Genomic DNA, 19035 nt, shown 5'->3' with positions numbered 1-19035 from the left:
AATACAAATTTCGGTGAGCCAAATTCGAACCTGCATTAGTTGAAAACGTTCAAAAATTAAATACATTATTTTTTTTTAACTGAAAGTAAGGAGCGGCACTAAAACTTAAAACGAACAGAAAGTATTCCGTATCTGAGGGGCTGTCTCCTCCTCAACGCCTCACTTATTACGCTAAAGTTTACTCTGCTTGAAAAAAAACTATAGCGTTAAGAGCCAGGCGTTGAGGAGGAGACGGTACCTTCCATATACGCAATAAGTTTCTGTTCGTTTTAAGTTTTAGTTGTGTTCCTTACTTTCAGTTAAAAAAAAAACGTTTCAGTTAAAAGTTTTTTGTTCAATTTCACACGAAGCCCAGTATAAACATTTCAAATACTATTTAAGAATGTATATTGAGAATTACTTTCAAAAAATAGAAAAATTAAAATTAGATGTTTTAGTTCAATTTTTGTCAATGTACTTTTTTTGGCTTTACCACATTTTTCGACTTTGTCAAAAGAAATCGAACCATTTAAGATGTCATAGTAAATTTGCCACAAGAATGGTGATAAAAACCATTATAAAATTCGTTGAAATAGCTAATTAATATACAAACAAATTCAAGTTAAGAAATAACTTTTTCCCTAAATGCAGACTTACCAATGGGAGGATCTTTGAGTCCACTTTTAGCAAACATTTATAAAGATTACACATAAAAATGCTTAGATTATATTAAATTAAATTATGCTTTTAGACCATATTAAATTATACTAATTATATTAGATTATGCTAAATCATATATTATATTATATACATAGATCGTATTAGAACCTCAATTTTTAAAGCCTAAATTACAGGAAAGATAAATAGAAGATAAATTTGTTATTTGGAATTATGGAGAATCAAAGTTAAGGATGTTTTGGAATGTCTAAATTCCAAGACAAGAAATAACTTTTTCCCTAAATGCAGACTTACCAATGGGAGGATCATTGAGTCCACTTTTAGCAAACATTTATAAAGATTACACATAAAAATGCTTAGATTATATTAAATTAAATTATGCTTTTAGACCATATTAAATTATACTAATTATATTAGATTATGCTAAATCATATATCTATATATATAAAAATAAGTTGTCTGTGTGTGGATCTGTGGATCAGGTGACGTCATGTTTGTCCGCATATGACGTCTGAATTATTTCACACTAATACAAAAGAAGAAAAAAACTAAAAAAGGTAAAAACTACAAAAAAAAACTAAAAAGAAAAAAAACTAAAAAAGCTAAAAAACTAAAAACAAGAGCTAAGAGCTCATATGGCACTTGTGACGAGGTTGGAAGAGCCAAGAGCTCATTTGGTACTTGTGAGAAGGTCAAAACCTAAAGAATCCTAAAGAACCTAATGAAATACCTCATTTTTATAATCTTTCAGAATTAACCCTCGCCCCCACTCCCCCAAAGAGAGCGGATCCGCCCTTCCAACTCCCCCGAATGTCACAGGATCTGGTCGGAATTTGAAATTAGAACTTTATAGCACAAGATCCTTCTAAATATCAAATTTCATTAAGATCTGGTCACCCTTTCGTAAGTTACAAATACTTCAATTTTCAAAATTACCTCCCCCCTCCCAATTCCACCAAAGAGAGCAGATCCGGTCCAGTTATGTCAGTCACGTATCTTAGACAGGTTTCTATTCTTCCCATCCAGTTTCATCCTGATCTCACCGCTTTAAGTATTTTCTAAGATTTCCGGTCCCCCCAACTGCCCCCCCCCCAATTACGTTTGATCCGGTTGAGATTTAAAATAAGATATCGGAGTTACGAGGTCCTTCTAAATATGAAGTTTCATGAAGATCCGAGCACTCCTTCGTAAATTAAATATACGTTATTTTTCTTATTTTTCAGAATTACCCCCCCCCCCCCGCAATTGAGCGGATCCGTTCCAATTATGTAAATTACGTATGCAAGACTTTTGCTTATTTTTCCAACCAAGTTTCATCCAAATCCCTCCAATCTAAGCGTTTCCCATCATTTTGGGTCTCCCCACCCCAAACTTCCCCCAATGTCACCAGATCCGGTCAGGATTTAAAATAAGAGCTTTGAGCCACAATATCCTTCTAAAAATCAAATTTCATGGAGATCCAATCACCCGTTCGTAAGTTAAAAATACCTCATTTTTTCTAATTTTTCAGAATTAACCCCCCCCCCCCCCCAACTACCCAAAAGAGAGCGGATCCGTTCCGTTTATGTCAATCATCTATCTAGGACTCGTGTTTATTTTTCCCACCATGTTTCATCCCGATCCCTCCACTCTAAGTGTTTTCCAAGTTTTAGGTTTCCCCCTCCCAACTCCCCGCCCACATCACCAGATCCGGTCGGGATTTAAAATAAGAGCTCTAAGACACGATATCCTTCTAAACATCAAATTTCATTGAGATCCGATCACCCGTTCGTAAGTTGAAAATACCTCATTTTTCTAATTTTTAAGACTTACTCCCCCCCCCCCAACTACCCCAAAGAGAGCAAATAAGTTCCGATCATGTCAATCATGTATCTAGGACTTGCGCTTATTTTTCCCATCAAGTTTCATCCCGATCCCTCTACTCTAAGTGTTTTCCAAGATTTTAGGTTTCCCCCCTCCAACTCCCCCCAATGTCATCAGACCCAGTCGGGATTTAAAATAAGAGCTCTGAGACACAATATCATTCCAAACATCAAATTTCATTAAGATCCAATCACCCGCTCATAAGTTAAAAATACGTAAGTTAAAAAATTTGGAATTATGGAGAAACAAAGTTGAGGATGTTTTGGAATGTCTAAATTCCAAGACAAGAAGGGGGGGGGTTAGTTTTTTAAATATACCGTAAATCTAAGAATAATTATCGTTACTTATCCTATACGTCAAATCATCCTATTTAAGGTAGAAGGGAATAATCACTTCTTCAGTTGATAGGGTATTAAAACTAACATCACCATAACATTCGAATAATGAACTCATCTCATTAAAAATATTTTAATTGGGAAAAGTATCCCGAAAAGATGATCTTTCAAACTATAGTTCAACAAAGGAAAAATGAAGTGAACCCAGAGTAATAGAAGAAGATGAATCTGACGGAAAAAATTACATGTCTTTAGCATTTGTTCCCAGTTAATCCCAAAATTAAAATAAAGGATTTTAAAAAAAGCATGAAAATCGCTTTTAAATCCTAAATACGGGACGTTCCCTAGGTATTGGGAAAGATGTAATACTTAAAGCATACAAAACGGCCTAGTGTGTATAGAATGCCTTGGTTTTCTGGAACTACGACAAATTTAGAAAATAGACGCTGACGGCACAAAACAGCAGTAGATTTACCTTTAAAGTGGTTAATCAAACCGTTCGAGGTAACGAACTGTAGTAAGGAGCGACCCGGGTCAATAGTAACCAAAACTCTAAAAAATGGAATTTTGACACCAATAGCTACATCAAAAGAATTGCATTTTATTGCTGATTTTAAATATATAAGTTTCATCAAGTTTAGTCTTACCCATCAAAAGTTACGAGCCTGAGAAAATTTGCCTTATTTTAGAAAATAGGGGGAACATCCCCTAAAAGTCATAGAATCTTAACGAAAATCACACCATCAGATTCAGCGTATCAGAGAATCCTACTGTAGAAGTTTCAAGCTCCTATCTACAAAAATGTGGAATTTTATATTTTTTGCCAGAAGGCAGATCACGGATGCGTTTTTATTTGTTTGTTTGTTTTTTTGTTTTTTTTTTCCCAGGGGTGATCGTATCGACCCAGTTGTCCTAGAATGTTGTGAGAGGGCTCATTCTAACGGAAATGAAAAGTTCTAGTGCCCTTTTTAAGTGACCAAAAAATTGGAGGGCACCTAGGCCCCCTCCCACGCCAATTATTTTCCCAAATTCAACGGATCAAAATTCTGAGAAGGAACCAAAAATTGGAGGGCAACTAGGCCTCCTTCCCAGCCCCTTTTTAATCAAAATCGTCCGATCAAAACCATGAGAAAGTCATTAAGCAAAAAAAAATTAATATGCAAATTTCGCTTTAATTACTCATGTGCGGTGAACTAAAATCAAAACATGCATTAATTCAAAAATGTTCAGAAATTAAATAAAAAACAATCTTTCAACTGAAAGTAAGGAGCGACATTAAAACTTGAAGCGAACAGCAATTATTCCATATAAGAAAGGGGTTGTCCCCTTCTGAACGCCTCACTCTTTATGCTAAAGTTTTTTATTGTTTTAAAAAGTAGAGTTGAGAAAAAAAGAGACAAAGTTTAGCGTAAAGAGCGAGGCATCGAGGAGAGAACAATCCCTTTCATATACGGAATAATTTCTGTTCGTTTTAAGTTTTTACGCAGCTCCTTACTTTCAGTTGAAATAACTTGTTTTTTTATTTAGTTAAAAGTAATAGAACTAAAAGTTTCTTGACCTGTATTTGGTGAATCTCTGGCATTCGTAAGACTTTCAAATAAATAGACTGTTTCATTTTGAAAGATTCCAATATCAGAAGATAGTTAAGACAGTCAACAACCTGCTTTGCCGTGCCTTGTGCATTGTAAAATATTGATTGAAATACAATATTGGACTATGTTTAGATTACACAAAAAAAAAATCACCTGAAACTAATGAGCGAAGAAAATAAAACAAATAAACACGCATCTGTGATATTGCTTCTGGCAAAAAGCCAAATTTACACGTTTTTGCAAATGGGAGCTTAAAACCTCTACAGTAGGGTTATCTGGTATGCTGATGAGTAGGGTTCTCAGATAATCGTGTAATCTTCAATAAGATTCCTTGACTTTAGGGGAGGTTTCCCTTTCTTCGTCGAAAATCAGACAAATTTTATGAGGCTCGTAAATTTTGATGGGTTATATTATACTTAACAAATTTTATTTATTTGGAATCAGCATTAAAAGCCAATCCTTTGATGTATCTATTGTTATTAAAATTCCGTTTGTAACAATTTCGGTAACTATTAGGCCAGTTCGTTACCACCAACTGTTCGATTTCAGTTTTTCTTTACTTTTTTTATTTCAATTTTGTACTGCGCTTGGGTTTTTGACGCTTTTTCTAATACGTTTTTTCAAGCTACCTTTCTAGTTGGGTTGTTTTTTTCGGTGATCAGAGGCTTCTGGATGTGATGCCAAAATAGCCGGATGTTTGGTACAAAAAAGAATTTTCGACGTTTCTTGGCTAAATCTTGAAGTAACACTTGTGTCCAATACACATCTGACCACTTTGTTACCAATACACTTTAATATAGCCAAAACTTTTAGGTGGCTCTGGCAAACTTTTCGAGGGCCATGGGGAATTGGTACATTAAACGTGTTTTAGTACAGAATATTTCTAAGAAAATATTGAGAATAAAAAGCAAGCGCACTGTTCAATTCCCGCTAAAATCCTAAAATCCTCAAAATCCTAAAAATCCAAAATCCTAGAATCCCAAAACCAACTACTCAAATAAATTTAATAGCAAGCGAAAGTTTGGTGGCAAATGGAAAACTGCATAAAGGTATATAGTGAAGCCCTGAGCTGCACAACCAACAACCGAGATCCAGTATACAAGGAATATATGACTAAACCTACGACGTTCAAAAAATAACCAACGATTATCTTACCATTTCCAGGAAATTTTAAAATGAATCCCATGTACATACCTCCACTAACAATTAATATTGAACCATAGACCATAAACCAAACCCCCAAGATGGTTCAAAGGAACCTGTAGAATTAGTTTAAAAAAAGTAAGCATATCTAAATTTCAAATTCCCTAAAAAAAAATCAATTTTATAGCAAATATAAATTCTTCCATTTCTCACAATTCTGTACGAAGATTCACAATTGGAACAAACTTGAACTAACTTGAATTGAACATTAAGAAAACGTTATGTAGAAGTTGATGTTAGAGACATTTACTATTTTCCCTAATCAATAATTAAAATCGAGGCAACACCTTCACCCCGCCCCACCCCACTACATTAATACAAGACTACAAAATTATGTGTTTCTATATAGTTTTCCCTTAGATAGATATATACTTTATTTTGTGATTAAACCGAAAACAGGTTTTAATCAAAAAAAAAAAAAAAAACCTACAAACTACACACAAAAAAAGAAAAAAGAAAGAAAAAGAATACACACTATCGAAAACAAAACAAACACTAACTAAAAGTTAATTCTCTTCGTGCGGGATAAAGTAATGAGTTTTCCCTTTGTCACAGAAATTTCTTGTGCAATAAATTAATTTTATTTTATTACAATAAGTTAACAAAGTTATGTTAAAGGCATAAGCTGGTATGGATGGTTTGGTGGGCCGTCATAACTTAAAGGTTTGAAAAACATTCCCAGTTAGTAGGAGGCCTTCGGTTCAACTTCCACCGATGACAAGTTCTGGTCAGAACTTGAACAATCCTTTGATTGACAAAAATCCCTTCTTGCATTTCATTTCAGACTAGAGCTGTGTTCTTGTTCAAGAACAAGCAGGTAACTCCAATTTTTATGTTTTTATCTCCAGTAAAGAAGTCGTATAAGATAATAAAAGACATCGCAATATTATAACACATGAACAATCAATTTTTGCCACAGTAATCAGACTTCTCTCATTTTTTGAAGCAACTATATAATTCATAAGATTTTTGAACCAAATCCCCTCTCAAGAATCACCCAACAAATCTACTTTTCTAAATCATAAATATTTATCTGCTAAACCGGAGAAAAGAAGGATTTATAGGGTCGATAGTTGCAAAATGCTAGAAATCCCACGAAAAGAGCATTTCTTCGTTCTAATCCTCTTTCATAGTAAGCTTCTCATTTATTGTCTACCTTTAAGGGATCAACGCACCTAGGTCCGTCCAGGACACACTTTTACGACATTTACACTAGTCCCAAAATAATAGGACAGTATTGAATGCGAAAAAAGTGGAAAATACGATACAAACGCAAAAAATTATATATATGTAATGCTGTTTTTCAGTTTGGCATGTTACGGACAACGCCAAATGAAACAGCCAATTGAAAACCTTGTTTTTTGTTCTGTGTTGAAAAAAAAAGTACTCTCGCATTTCCATTGGCTAATTACCTTTCTGCTATGTCCGTAAAAGGCCCAACTGAAACACAACACATGAAAAGCACCAAAGTACGGAGGCATACACGGTCTGTAAAAAATAACTTTTCTTCTTTCACAATAATTAAAATAACAAATTCAAAAATCATTTTCGTGCTGAATTCAAATACCCTTTCACTTAGTTCCCACCCGACCAGAGTTTTATATGTAGGTTATATATATATATATATATATATATATATATATATATATATATATATATATATATATATATATATATATATATATATATATATATATACATATATATATATATATATATATATATATATATATATATATATATATATATATATATATATATATATATCCAGACTGCTAGAACTTTCTTTTATTGGGGAAAGAGTTGTTTTTTGTAGGTCCAACGGTAGCAAAGAAATCATATGCATTCAGGGGTAGGTCTTGATCGATGATTAGCGGTAGTCAGTGAGAAAAGAAGAAAACAGCGGTGAAGCTAGGCAGCCCTGCTTATCGGATAAGTAGTTCTCAGACATCTAGAATCATTCGAATGTTACACCTCGGATTTACATTTGGCAGAGGCGGTTGGTGTTCAATTAAATTTCGTCAAAATCTCTACGGGTGGGCTGCAAAAATAATTTCGGAGGATAGAGAGAAGGTTAGAAAAAAAATCAATACTAGAAAAGTCATGTCCACTTTGATTTATGATCTTCTATGTTCTATTGTCTGTTGTTCTTACTGAGCTAAGCATGTTTTTCTTAAAATTCGGTAGGAAATTTAATAATAAAAATTAACAATTTCTAAGAACAAGTAAATGAATCGAAGTCAAAAAAATCAAACCGAAAAAAGAAGAAGTTATTCCCAACAGCATTAAAATAGGACATGGAGGCAGTCGTGGATGCAGTCATTTTTTGAACTTTTTTTTCATTGTTCAGTTCAATTTTTCTGGTAAGTTTTATTAAGGACAAATGCCCAGGTCTGCGCTTTTGCAAAATCAATTTGGGTTTCTGGCCTGTATACAGAATACTTTCAAATTTATTTGGGAGCAAGAACTCAGAAAGAGGTACCAAATGGTCATCTTGCCTCCTAGCTCCCTCAAAATATTTCGAGAACATCTGCAATGCAGCATTATTACAAAACGGACTTACCTAGTTGTTCGATCACTTCTGGTGGAAAGACTCTCGATGCAAAAGCACGTCTGAAAATGGCATTAAATTCATTGTCCAAACCCCCAATTCCAAGCTGACCGAAGTTCCAATCGGGATTTATGATAGATGGAATTTTTCTAGAAAGAAAAATGAAATTTCAAAAGATTGATGGTTCAGAGAATTACCTCGAATACGATTCATCTTCTAGAAAAGCTGTTGCCAGCCATATGCATCGTAGAAACTCACAGAAAATCATCACAAGCAGGTTTATCAAGGTTATCAGGTTTATCTAATATGATCCGATAGTTTTCGCTAAAAACAGCTAATAGTTTCGCACACAAAAACTTATTGTGGAGGAAGAAAGGGGGAGCTTAAATTTCAAGGTAGTAATTTGTTCAAGAAATATAACTTCTCCATTCCCTCCCCTTAAGTGTATCAGGCATATATGTTCTAGTATCCTGAAGTTCATTTTTATTCTTATTAATCCTCTAAACTTTACAGATCGGTAATTCGAAATCAAACCCAGGCAGATACATAAAATGTACTTTGGGTGAGGGGTAGACCTAAATATTCAAAAAAATGAGAAAAACAGACAAATTACGTGAAAATTTGAGACACTATAGGAACAACCATAAAATTCTCAAGACCTGGGAGGGGGCACGGCTCAAAGGCTCCTACCCTACGTAAGTGCCTGGTAAAACCTCTTTCCCCATAAAAAAAAAAACAAGAACGATTGCCATTCGTAAAAAAAAATGATATTTTTTTTTACACTTAACCCCGGCAAAACAGGCATTACACAATAAATTACCGTTAAGGATATACCGTGTATTATGTAAATTTAATAATATTTTGCATAAATAATTCATATTATGTTTTAAAGCACTATTGCGGAGAAATAACTGGCGACTATTTTTTATTGGATATTAGAAGTCAGCAGTGGATATTAGGAGTCAGCAGAATTTGTGGGAGTTTAGTAGTTACTTTCATATTTCTGTTTCCACTTTTATCGAAACAATTAATACTTCCATAGACGTGCGTAAATAATGCCGTTTATCAAATACAAAAAAAAAGTTAGTATACTTAATGGCTACAAAATTCAGAGCCATGAACATTAAAGCGATAAACAGGTAAAACGAATAACTTAATTGCATACATTGCAAAACTTAGAAAGCGTTTCTGTGAATATAAATTTACACACTTCTACTGCGACACTTGTCTTGTCTTATCTGGTTAAAGACACAATACCGGATCTTTTTCGTCAAAACGTATGTTTATATATTTATATATATATATATATATATATATATATATATATATATATATATATATATATATATATATATATATATATATATATATATATATATATATATATATATATATATATATATATATATATATATATATATATATATATATATATATATATATATATATATATATATATATATATATATATATATATATATATATATATATATCCTTAAAAACCTCTTCCTAGCAAATTTCTCTACTATGGGTTGCCTCCCCGTAGTAGCATAATATTTGTAGGCATGAATATATAATGAATCGGAGGTAATAGGCTTGGGACTGTCTGTGCAGGACTTCGACTCTTCTTGATAGAAGAGCGTCGCCAAGCACTGAAAATCATGTTGTGACCAAGACGGGCCCAAGATTGCACAGATCCTCCATTCATACTGGAGGTCCCAGAGACTCCTTGCTGTCCGGTTCTAAGCCGGCTTAAGCGCTTCGGTGTAGACTCGAGAAGATATGTTGATCCCTTTCCTGCACTGGTATACGGGAACATCTTTCTCCTGGAGCCAAAATAACTTCAATGATTTCAAGAACAAGAAAATTGGAACTTGGAACCTTACGATGTTAAAAAATGACTATACTAACGACTTTTTGACTGACAGATGGTATAAGTTACACACTACGAATAAGTTACACTAAATACGAATAGATGGTATCCTAGTCTAGATAAATTTGGTGTAGGAAAAGAAAACAGACTTTTCTTTTCTTCAGACTTTTGCATTTTTATAGGTATAACAATATAGTTATAACCAATACGGTATTTGGTTATAAAATGACCCATAAGTTGAAATCATATTCACGTTATGGTAAGACAGCAAACCTTATTGAGCATGTTATAGTAAACCGAGAACTGGCAGAATCAATACAAGATACTAGGGTATATAGGAGTGCTGTTATTAATGTTAAAATTAAAGATCACCATCTAGTAGCGTATAGGGTTAATTTAAAGCTGAAAGTTCGGAAGGGTAACTACTTCCCGGGAAGTTATGATGCTGGTAAACTCCAGAATGAGAATTTGAGGCAAACTTTCCAGGAACAGTTGAATACTAAAATCGAAAGTTTAAAATTTGACATTGTGGAAGATGGTTAGAATAATTTTAGAAAACAATTTGTGAAGTTTCTGTTGGTGTCTTAGGCAAGAAATTTACGACTGCAGTCAAGAATATTAGTGAAGAAGCTTTAAGTTTAATACAGAGAGGGGATGTGTACAAGAATTATCTGAGTGACAGATCATATGAAAACAAAAGAAATGTAAGGAAAGTAAAGAAAGCGTTAATATTTGAGCTAAGGAGGTGTGAAGTGTAGGCCATAGATAAAATTGCCAAGGATCTGGAAGACGCAGCTAGACGGCATAATAGTAAAATGTTATACTGACAAGTTAACAAATTAGAGGGAGTAGTCAATTCACACTTGTCTTAATCAAACAGTTCGGTGTAACGAACTGTAGCAAGGAGCGACCCGGCTCAATAGTAACCGAAACTCTAAAAAATGGAATTTTGATACCAATAGTTACATTAAAAAAAATCGCATTTTAATGCTGATTTTAAATATATAACTTCATCAAGATTAGTCTTACCTATCAAAAGTAACGAGCCTGAGAAAATATGCCGCGTTTTAGAAAACAGGGGAAAACACACCCTAAAAGTTATACAATCTTAACGAAAATCACACCATCAGATTCAGCATATCAGAGAACCCAATTGTAGAAATTTCAAGCTCCTATCTACAAAAATGTGGAATTTCGCATTTTTTGCCAGAAGACAAATCACAGATGCGTGTTTATTTGTTTGTTTTGCTGTTGTTTTTTCAGGGGTCATCGTATCGACCCAGTGGTCCTAGAATGTCGCGAGATGGCTCATTCTAACGGAAATTAAAAGTTCTAGTGCCCTTTTTAAATGACCAAAAAAATTGGAGGGCAACTAGGCCCCCTCCCACGCTCATTTTTTCCCCAAAGTCACCGGATCAAAATTCTGAGATAGCCATTTTATTCACCGTAGTAAAAAAACCTAATAACTATGTCTTTGAGGACGACTTACTCCCCCGCAGTCCCCGAGGGAGGGGTTGCAAGTTAAAAACTTTGACCTGTGTTAACATATAGTAATGGTTACTGGGAAGTGTACGGACGTTTTCAGGGGGATTTTTTGGTTTGGGAGGGAGATTTGAGGTGGGGGTATGGAGGGTCTTTCCATGGAAAACTTCTCATGGGGGAAGAGACTTTCAATGAAGGGGGCGCAGGATTTTTTAACTTTATTTAAAAAACAATGAAAAAATAAATATGAAAAGTTTTTCTCTACTGAAAGTGAGGAGCAGCATTAAAACTTGAAAAGAACAGAAATTATTGCGCATATGAGGGGTTTATCTCCTCGTAATACCTCGCTCTTTACGCTAAAGTATTTTTAGTAATTTCAACTATTTATTCTACGGCTTTTGTGATTCAAGGGTCATTCTTAAGGAATTGGGACAGAATTTAAGGTTTAGTGTAAAGAGCGAGGTATCGACGAGGGGTGAACTCCCTCATATACGCAATAAAAACATACGAATATAGAAGTTCGTTACGTAAGTTAATCCGTAAATTACGTCTATTTTTTACTAATGAAAATGTTCGTACAAAAATTAAAAGTTCTATCTGCTTTTTTAAGTAATCAAAATATTGGAGGGCAACTAGGCTTCCTCCCTCTCTCCTTTTTTCTCAAAATCTTCCGACTAAAACTATGAGAAAGCCATTTAGCCAAAAAAAAAATTAATATGCAAATTTCGTTTTAATTATTTATGTGCTGAGAGCCAAGATCAGAACATGTATTAATTTAAAAATGTCCAAAAATTAAATAAAAAACAAGTTTTTTAAATGAAAGTAAGGAGCGACATTAAAACTTAAAACGAACAGAAATTACTCCGTATATGAAAGGGGCTTTTCCTCCTCAACGCCCCGCTCTTTACGCTAAAGTTTTTTACTGTTTTAAGAAGTAGAGTTAAGAGATAGTCAAACTTTAGCGTGAAGAGCAAGGCGTTGAGGAGGAAAAGTCCCTTTCATATACGGAGTAATTTCTGTTCGTTTTAAGTTTTAATGTCGCTCCTTACTCTCATTTAAAAAAACTTGTTTTTTTTTATTTAATTAAAGATAGAAACGGGGCCACAATTAGTGACAAGGAAAAAGTTAACAAGAGATGGACGGAACATTTTGAGAATGTGTTAAACAGAGATACAGTTGCAGGAAAAGATATAGAGAAAAATGAAAAAGTTTGTGATACCTTGGATTTGAAGGAAGATTTGTTTTGTGAGGAAGAATTAATGACAGTACTAAAAGGATTTGAAAAATAATAAGGCTCCAGTTCCTGATAGTATGACAAGTGAGTTTCTTAGATATGGTGGTTCTGAGGTTAGAAATAAATAACTGAAGATTATAAATATGGTTTTTGAAAAAGGTAAAGCACCTAATGATTTTAAGAAAACCTAAAAGTTTAGGTATTATCACTATTCTGTTCTGTGAATCGATAGCTCCAAGACTAACGGATTTAATTAAATAGATATCTTGTCCTTCTGGTGCAATTTACAGGTTCAGAACTGTCTAAAAATCGCTTGTGTTTGAGGAAACTCATACCTTAATCAAATTCTGAACACTAGTAGATGGTTACCTTAAGTTTTAGGATCAATAATGGGACTCTATTATATATATATATATATATATATATATATATATATATATATATATATATATATATATATATATATATATATATATATATATATATATATATATATATATATATATATATATATATATATATATATATATATATATATATATATATATATATATATGCACTCTATATATATATGCTATATATATATGCACTATATATAAATATATATGCACTCTAGTATCTTTTTGTCCTTTATCAATCTTGCCAATCTTCGATTTACGACAACATAGATTGTCAACTATATTCGCTGTCTAGCCATCTTGTGAATAAAATGTCAACTTACGGGCCATTTTATGAGCAAGTGTCTAGCAAAAAAAACTGTGAAGCGTACTTTTTGATGACACTCAATTCGTTCAGGACTTCAGCCCTCGTTATTCCCCCCCTCTACACCTGTAAATAAAAAATATAAAGAGAATTTAGAAACTAACCCCCCCCCCCTTTTCTCTCGTCTCTCACAGACCACAATTCCTCTAAGCTTATTCTTCAGATGTTTTACATGTTTTTAATAGGATTCACATGAAATTTGTCATCAATTTGATACTTCAAATACAATTTTAATGATATTTCCTGTTCTTTTTTTCAAGAGTTTCTAGTGCAATTTAATCATCTGACTCCAAAAAAATCAAATTAAAGTAGTTCCACCATCTATACATTTTGCTGGATAGAAAATATTTGCTTGCGCAATATTTCTGCCAAAAAAGGTTCGCATTTACGACCTTTCCGCCTCTTTACTCTACTAGTAACTGAAACAATATTATCCGTTTTGAACCTGGCACTTTTCGCAGAAAAATCTCCCTCCCACCTTATCTCATCTTTCAAAGGGCCGTAAATCCTATGTTTAAACAACTTTAATTTTGTATTTATACTCTTATACTCTCTATTAAAACTCTTTATATTAATTTTGTATTCCACATGCATTTTGATAAGGTTTACTTTTTACATGATATCCTTGTGTAATTTCATCTTCTGATTTCAGGTTTTAAACTAAATGGTTTCTGTTACCTGTATTTTCTATTATGGATGATTGGAAATATTTACTAGCGCATCCTTTATACCAAATCCAAAAAGTCTAGTCTTGTTTCTTTTCCAACACCCACAATTTTGCACAAATTTGTGTTTTTTTAATGCATTTTTCACTAGAAAAAGCAATATAAAGTGCTAAGGTCAAAATCGCACAACTTTGTAAAAAAAAAACGCAAAAGAAAACAGAGTATCTTTACAAAATTATGATGCAAATAATATAGACAACAGAAAAATTTTGCAATAAAAAAAATATAACAACAAACTCATCAATATTTAACAAGAATAATTAAATCTACAGACTAATTTAATTGGCATTTATCAAGTATTCTGATTAAACGAGTAATTATCCAGAAATTATTCGCAACAATGAATGATTAATTCTGGAACAATATCTAGAGAGTCCAATGACCTATCAATAAAAAAAACGACGTAGCATATTTGAACAGAAACTCCCATTGACGTTCAATGACTAACTTGGCCAGGTAAAGTACAAAAAGACAATTGGTTGTCGATTAGAGCGGGGGCAGAAAGGAATCTTGACGAGTATCTCCTCTGATATAGGGTAAAACACAAATTATTGTAAACAAAACATTTAGGCATATGCACAGGATTTTTTTATGGGACTTGGTATTAACCAAGTGACATATAGCAATCGCAAATTCTGTCGGTCTGTCTGTCCCGGTTTTGCTACTTTAAGCATTTCCAGGTAAGCTAGGACGATGAAATTTGGCAGGCGTATCAGGGACCGGACCATATTAAGTTAGAAATAGTCGCTTTCGCGATTTGACCATCTGGGAGGAGTGGGGGTCGGTTAATTCGAAAAAAATAGAAAAAAATGTAGTATTTTTAAGCTACGAACAGAGGATGGGATCTTAATGAAATTTTATGTTTGGAAGGATATCGCGTCTCAGAGCTTTTATTTTAAATTCCGACAAGATCCGCTGAAATTGGGGGAGTTGGGGGGACTAAAATCTTGGAAAACACTTAGAATGGAGGGAACGGGATGAAACTTGATGGGAAAAGTAATCAAAAGTCCTAGGTACGTTATTGACATAACCGGAACGGATCTGCTATGTTTGGGCAAGTTGGAGGGGGGGGGTTAATTCCGAAAATTAGAAAAAATGAGGTATTTTTAACTTACGAAGGAGTGACTGGATCTTAATGAAATTTGAAGTTTGGAAGAAAATCGTGTCTCAGAGCTGTTATTTTAAATCCTGACTGGATCCAGTGACATTGGGGGGAATTGAGGGTGGAACCTAAAATCTCGGAAAACGCTTAGAGTTGTGGGATCGGGATGAAACTTGGTGGGAAAAATAAGCACAAGTCCTAGATACGTGATTGAAATAACCGGAACAAATCCACTCTCTTTGAAGGAGTTTGGGGGGGGGGTTAATTCTGAATTTTTTTTTAAATGAGGTATTTTTAACTTAAGAAGGAGTGATCAGATCTTAATGAAATTTGATATTTAGAAGGATATCGTGTCTCAGAGCTCTTATTCTAAATCCCAACCGGACCCGGTGAAGGGGGAGTTGGGAGGGGCGAAACCTAAAATCTTGAAAAACGCTTAGAATGGAGGGATCTGGATGAAACTTGGTAGTAAAAATAAGCACAAGTCCTAGATACGGGATTGGCATAACCGGAACGGATCTGCTCTCTTTGGGGGAGTTGGGGGGAGGGTTAATTCTAAAAAAATAGAAAAAAACAGGTATTTTTGACTTACGAAAGAGTGATCGTATCTTAATGAGATTTCATATTTAGAAGGACCTCGAAACTCAGATCTCTTATTTTAAATCCCGACCGGATCCAGTGTCATTAGGGGGGGGGGCGGAAATCTTGGAAAACGCTTAAAGCGGAGAGATAAGGATGAAACTTGGTGGAAAGAATTAGCACAAGTCCAAGATAGGTGGCTGACATAACCGGACCGGATCCGCTCTCTTTGGTGGAGTTGGGGGGGGGGGGGAGTAATTCGAAAAAATTAGAAAAAATGAAATATTTGTAACTTACGAACGGGTGATCACATCTTAATAAAATTTGATATCTAGAAGGATCTTGTGCTTTAAAACTCTCATTTTAAATCTCGACCAGATCCGGTGACATTGAAGGGAGTTGGAGGGGGAAACCGAAATTCTTGGAAAACGTGAAGATCGAGGTATCTTACGAATGAGTGAATGAACCTTGATATATAGAAGAAGCTTCTGTCTCAGATGCTCCACTTTCAATTCGAATTGGATACGGGGACATAGAGGGTTGGAGGGGGAAACAGAAATCTTGGAAACCGGAAATCTTGGAAAACCCTTAGAGTGGAGAGATCGGGATGAAACTTGATTGGAAGAATAGGCACAAGTTATAGATACGAGATTGACATAATTGGTACGGATTCGTTCTCTTTGAGGGAGCTGGGGGTTGTTAATTTGGAAAAATCAAAAAAATTGAGGTATTTTTAACTTAAGAACGGGTGACCGGATCTTAATAAAATTTGATATTTAGATGGAACTTATGTCTCAGTGCTCTTATTTTAAATCCCGACCAGATCTTCTGACATTGGGTGGAGTTACATGGGGAAACCGGAAATCTTGGAAAACGCTTGTAAATGTCTTAGATACGTGATTGACCTAGCCGGATTGGATCCGCTCTCTTTGGTGGAGTTAGGTGGTGGGGTGCAGTGCTTTGACGAGTTTGCTTCTGGACGTGCTAGGACGATGAAAATTGGTAGGCGTGTCAGGGAGCTGCACAAATTGACTTGATAAAGTCGTTTTCCCCGATTCGACCATCTGGGCGGCTGAAGGGAGAGGTAAAATTAGAAAAATTGAAGTATTTTTAACTTACAAGCGGGTGATCGGATCTTAATGAATTTTGATATTTAGAAGGACTTCGAGACTCAGAACTCTTATTTTATATCCCGACCGGCATTATGCCTCTGATTTTCCTTTTAAAGCAATCAATTGATTCTTAGAATTTTACTAGAGCTCATACCATATGAGCTCTTGGCTCTTACGACCTCGTCACAAGTGCCATATGAGTTCTTAGCTCTTGTTTTTTTAGAGGGAGGGAGGGAGTCAACCCGAAAAAGCAAAAAAAGGCGAATTTCATGAAAGATCCAAGAACTCAGCAAGAAAGTATTTTATCGTTCGCTTGTAGTCTTACATAACCTAACCTGTAACTAGGATAACAAATTTTATATTTGAGTGTTACCAAGCCGAAACCGGCTTTGTCGGTTACTTATTTCAAAGCAGCTTAATAAATTACATAAAGGACAACCCTAAATCCACTCCTTTCTAAGAATAATTGTTTTACTTTCCGGTTAAGGAATTCTTGTTTGATCAGAGCTCAATTAACAAAAGTTCCTAATTAAGCCTGGTTATCCTATACTAAGTACTTGATCCCAATGGGGTGGGTGCTTTCAATCATTGGTGTACGCAAGTTTGCGTGTCTTACCAGGAATCAGAATCGATCACCTAGACATGTACCCAGAGAAACTTAAGGCATAAACTTTGTATTGGTAGCTACAAAAGAAAGGGAATAAAACCTTCGAGCAGAGCTAAAGATACCATTTGAAGCCAGGTACAGGGCCCACCTTTGCAAAATATTAGAAGTCCAATGGGTAGAGACAAGCAAGAATTAAAAAAAAAACACCTAGTTTTTGGTAGGTGGGTTGATCTAAAATCTACCCAGTCTTAGATTTAAGATGTAGAACCCTTACGCTATTTTCATGTACCTATTATGATAAATTAAAGTTAGCAAAAAGCTGGTCTTTATAATGTTTGTATAATTCTTGGGGTTTCTTCCATTTTAGAGAAAATTAACGACCCTTTTCTATGCTGAGGTCAGTCCTTGGCACAACTTGCCCAATTTTGACACACAAAGAACTTTCAAAAGCCCCTGATCCCTTCGGAAAATGTTTGCTGTTACCTCCACTTAAGGCTGGACTTGTGTTCATATATTCCCTGTGCCGGCCACCAGTTTCCCCATGCCACCCTTTATCTATAAGCATGCCTCTGAGAAAATTAAAATAACTTTCAGCACAAAAACGTCTCTTTTGGTCTTTTGGTGTATTTGATACTGAGGAAAACTTTCAGACCCGACCTCTGTTTAAAACCAGATCAATGTGTACTTTGTCCCATTAAGGTATATAATGTGCATCAGTTAGGTATACAGAGACCTGTCGGATACCCAGGGAAAGGATAAAACAATTTTTCTTGGGAGGAGGGGAGGGTCGAAAACAGAAAAGAAAATTTAAGTCTACCATTTTTCTATTTTTCCCGGGGGGTCCTTAAACCAATTTTTGCGGGAGAGGGATTCTCCGTGCGTGCAGGGAGGCCTTAAATCTATGACGGTTTAACTAAAGAATTCTCGTTAAATTTTCCTATTAAATCAGTAATGAAATAGCTATGAAATAGACACATCTTTAGAGTAAGAATTTCATAGCCTACTGAGTTCAAATTTAACATTCAGTTGCGTCGGAAATGAGCTTCGCCCCCACCACCCTCTAAAATGCAAATATATACCCTGAATAGTATATGTGCACTGTATTTTCCATTATTCTGACCGACTGTTAAATCAATTTGAAGAAAAGAGTGACTTACGGAGAACTCAGTGCATACATATAACTCAGGGTAGCCTATATATTTGCACAATAGGGAGTGGGGGTGATGTTCATTTCTGGCACAAGTGAAAGTTATATTTGGATTCAGGATAAATTCTTTTTTCTAAAGAGATGTCTATTTTTTAACTTTCCCATTAGTGAGTTAATCGAAAAATTTACCGAATTCTCACACACCCTGACC

General features: G+C 34.6%; 1 protein-coding gene across 1 annotated transcript in view; it reads right to left on the bottom strand.

The window, feature by feature from the left end:
- LOC136034996 (vesicle-fusing ATPase 1-like) overlaps nt 1-19035 on the bottom strand; it is a 267443-nt gene that overhangs the window by 203086 nt on the left and 45322 nt on the right. Inside the window, exon 6 of the mRNA XM_065716566.1 lies at nt 8214-8350. Within this exon, the coding sequence (XP_065572638.1) occupies nt 8214-8350 (137 nt within the window). The remainder of the gene's footprint in view (nt 1-8213; nt 8351-19035) is intronic.

This window comes from Artemia franciscana, chromosome 13 (genome assembly GCF_032884065.1).
Source record: "Artemia franciscana chromosome 13, ASM3288406v1, whole genome shotgun sequence".
In the NCBI taxonomy this organism is placed as follows: Eukaryota; Metazoa; Arthropoda; class Branchiopoda; order Anostraca; family Artemiidae; genus Artemia; species Artemia franciscana.
The sequence above is the reverse complement of the archived record's forward strand: the minus strand, read 5'-3'. Positions and strand labels throughout refer to the sequence as shown.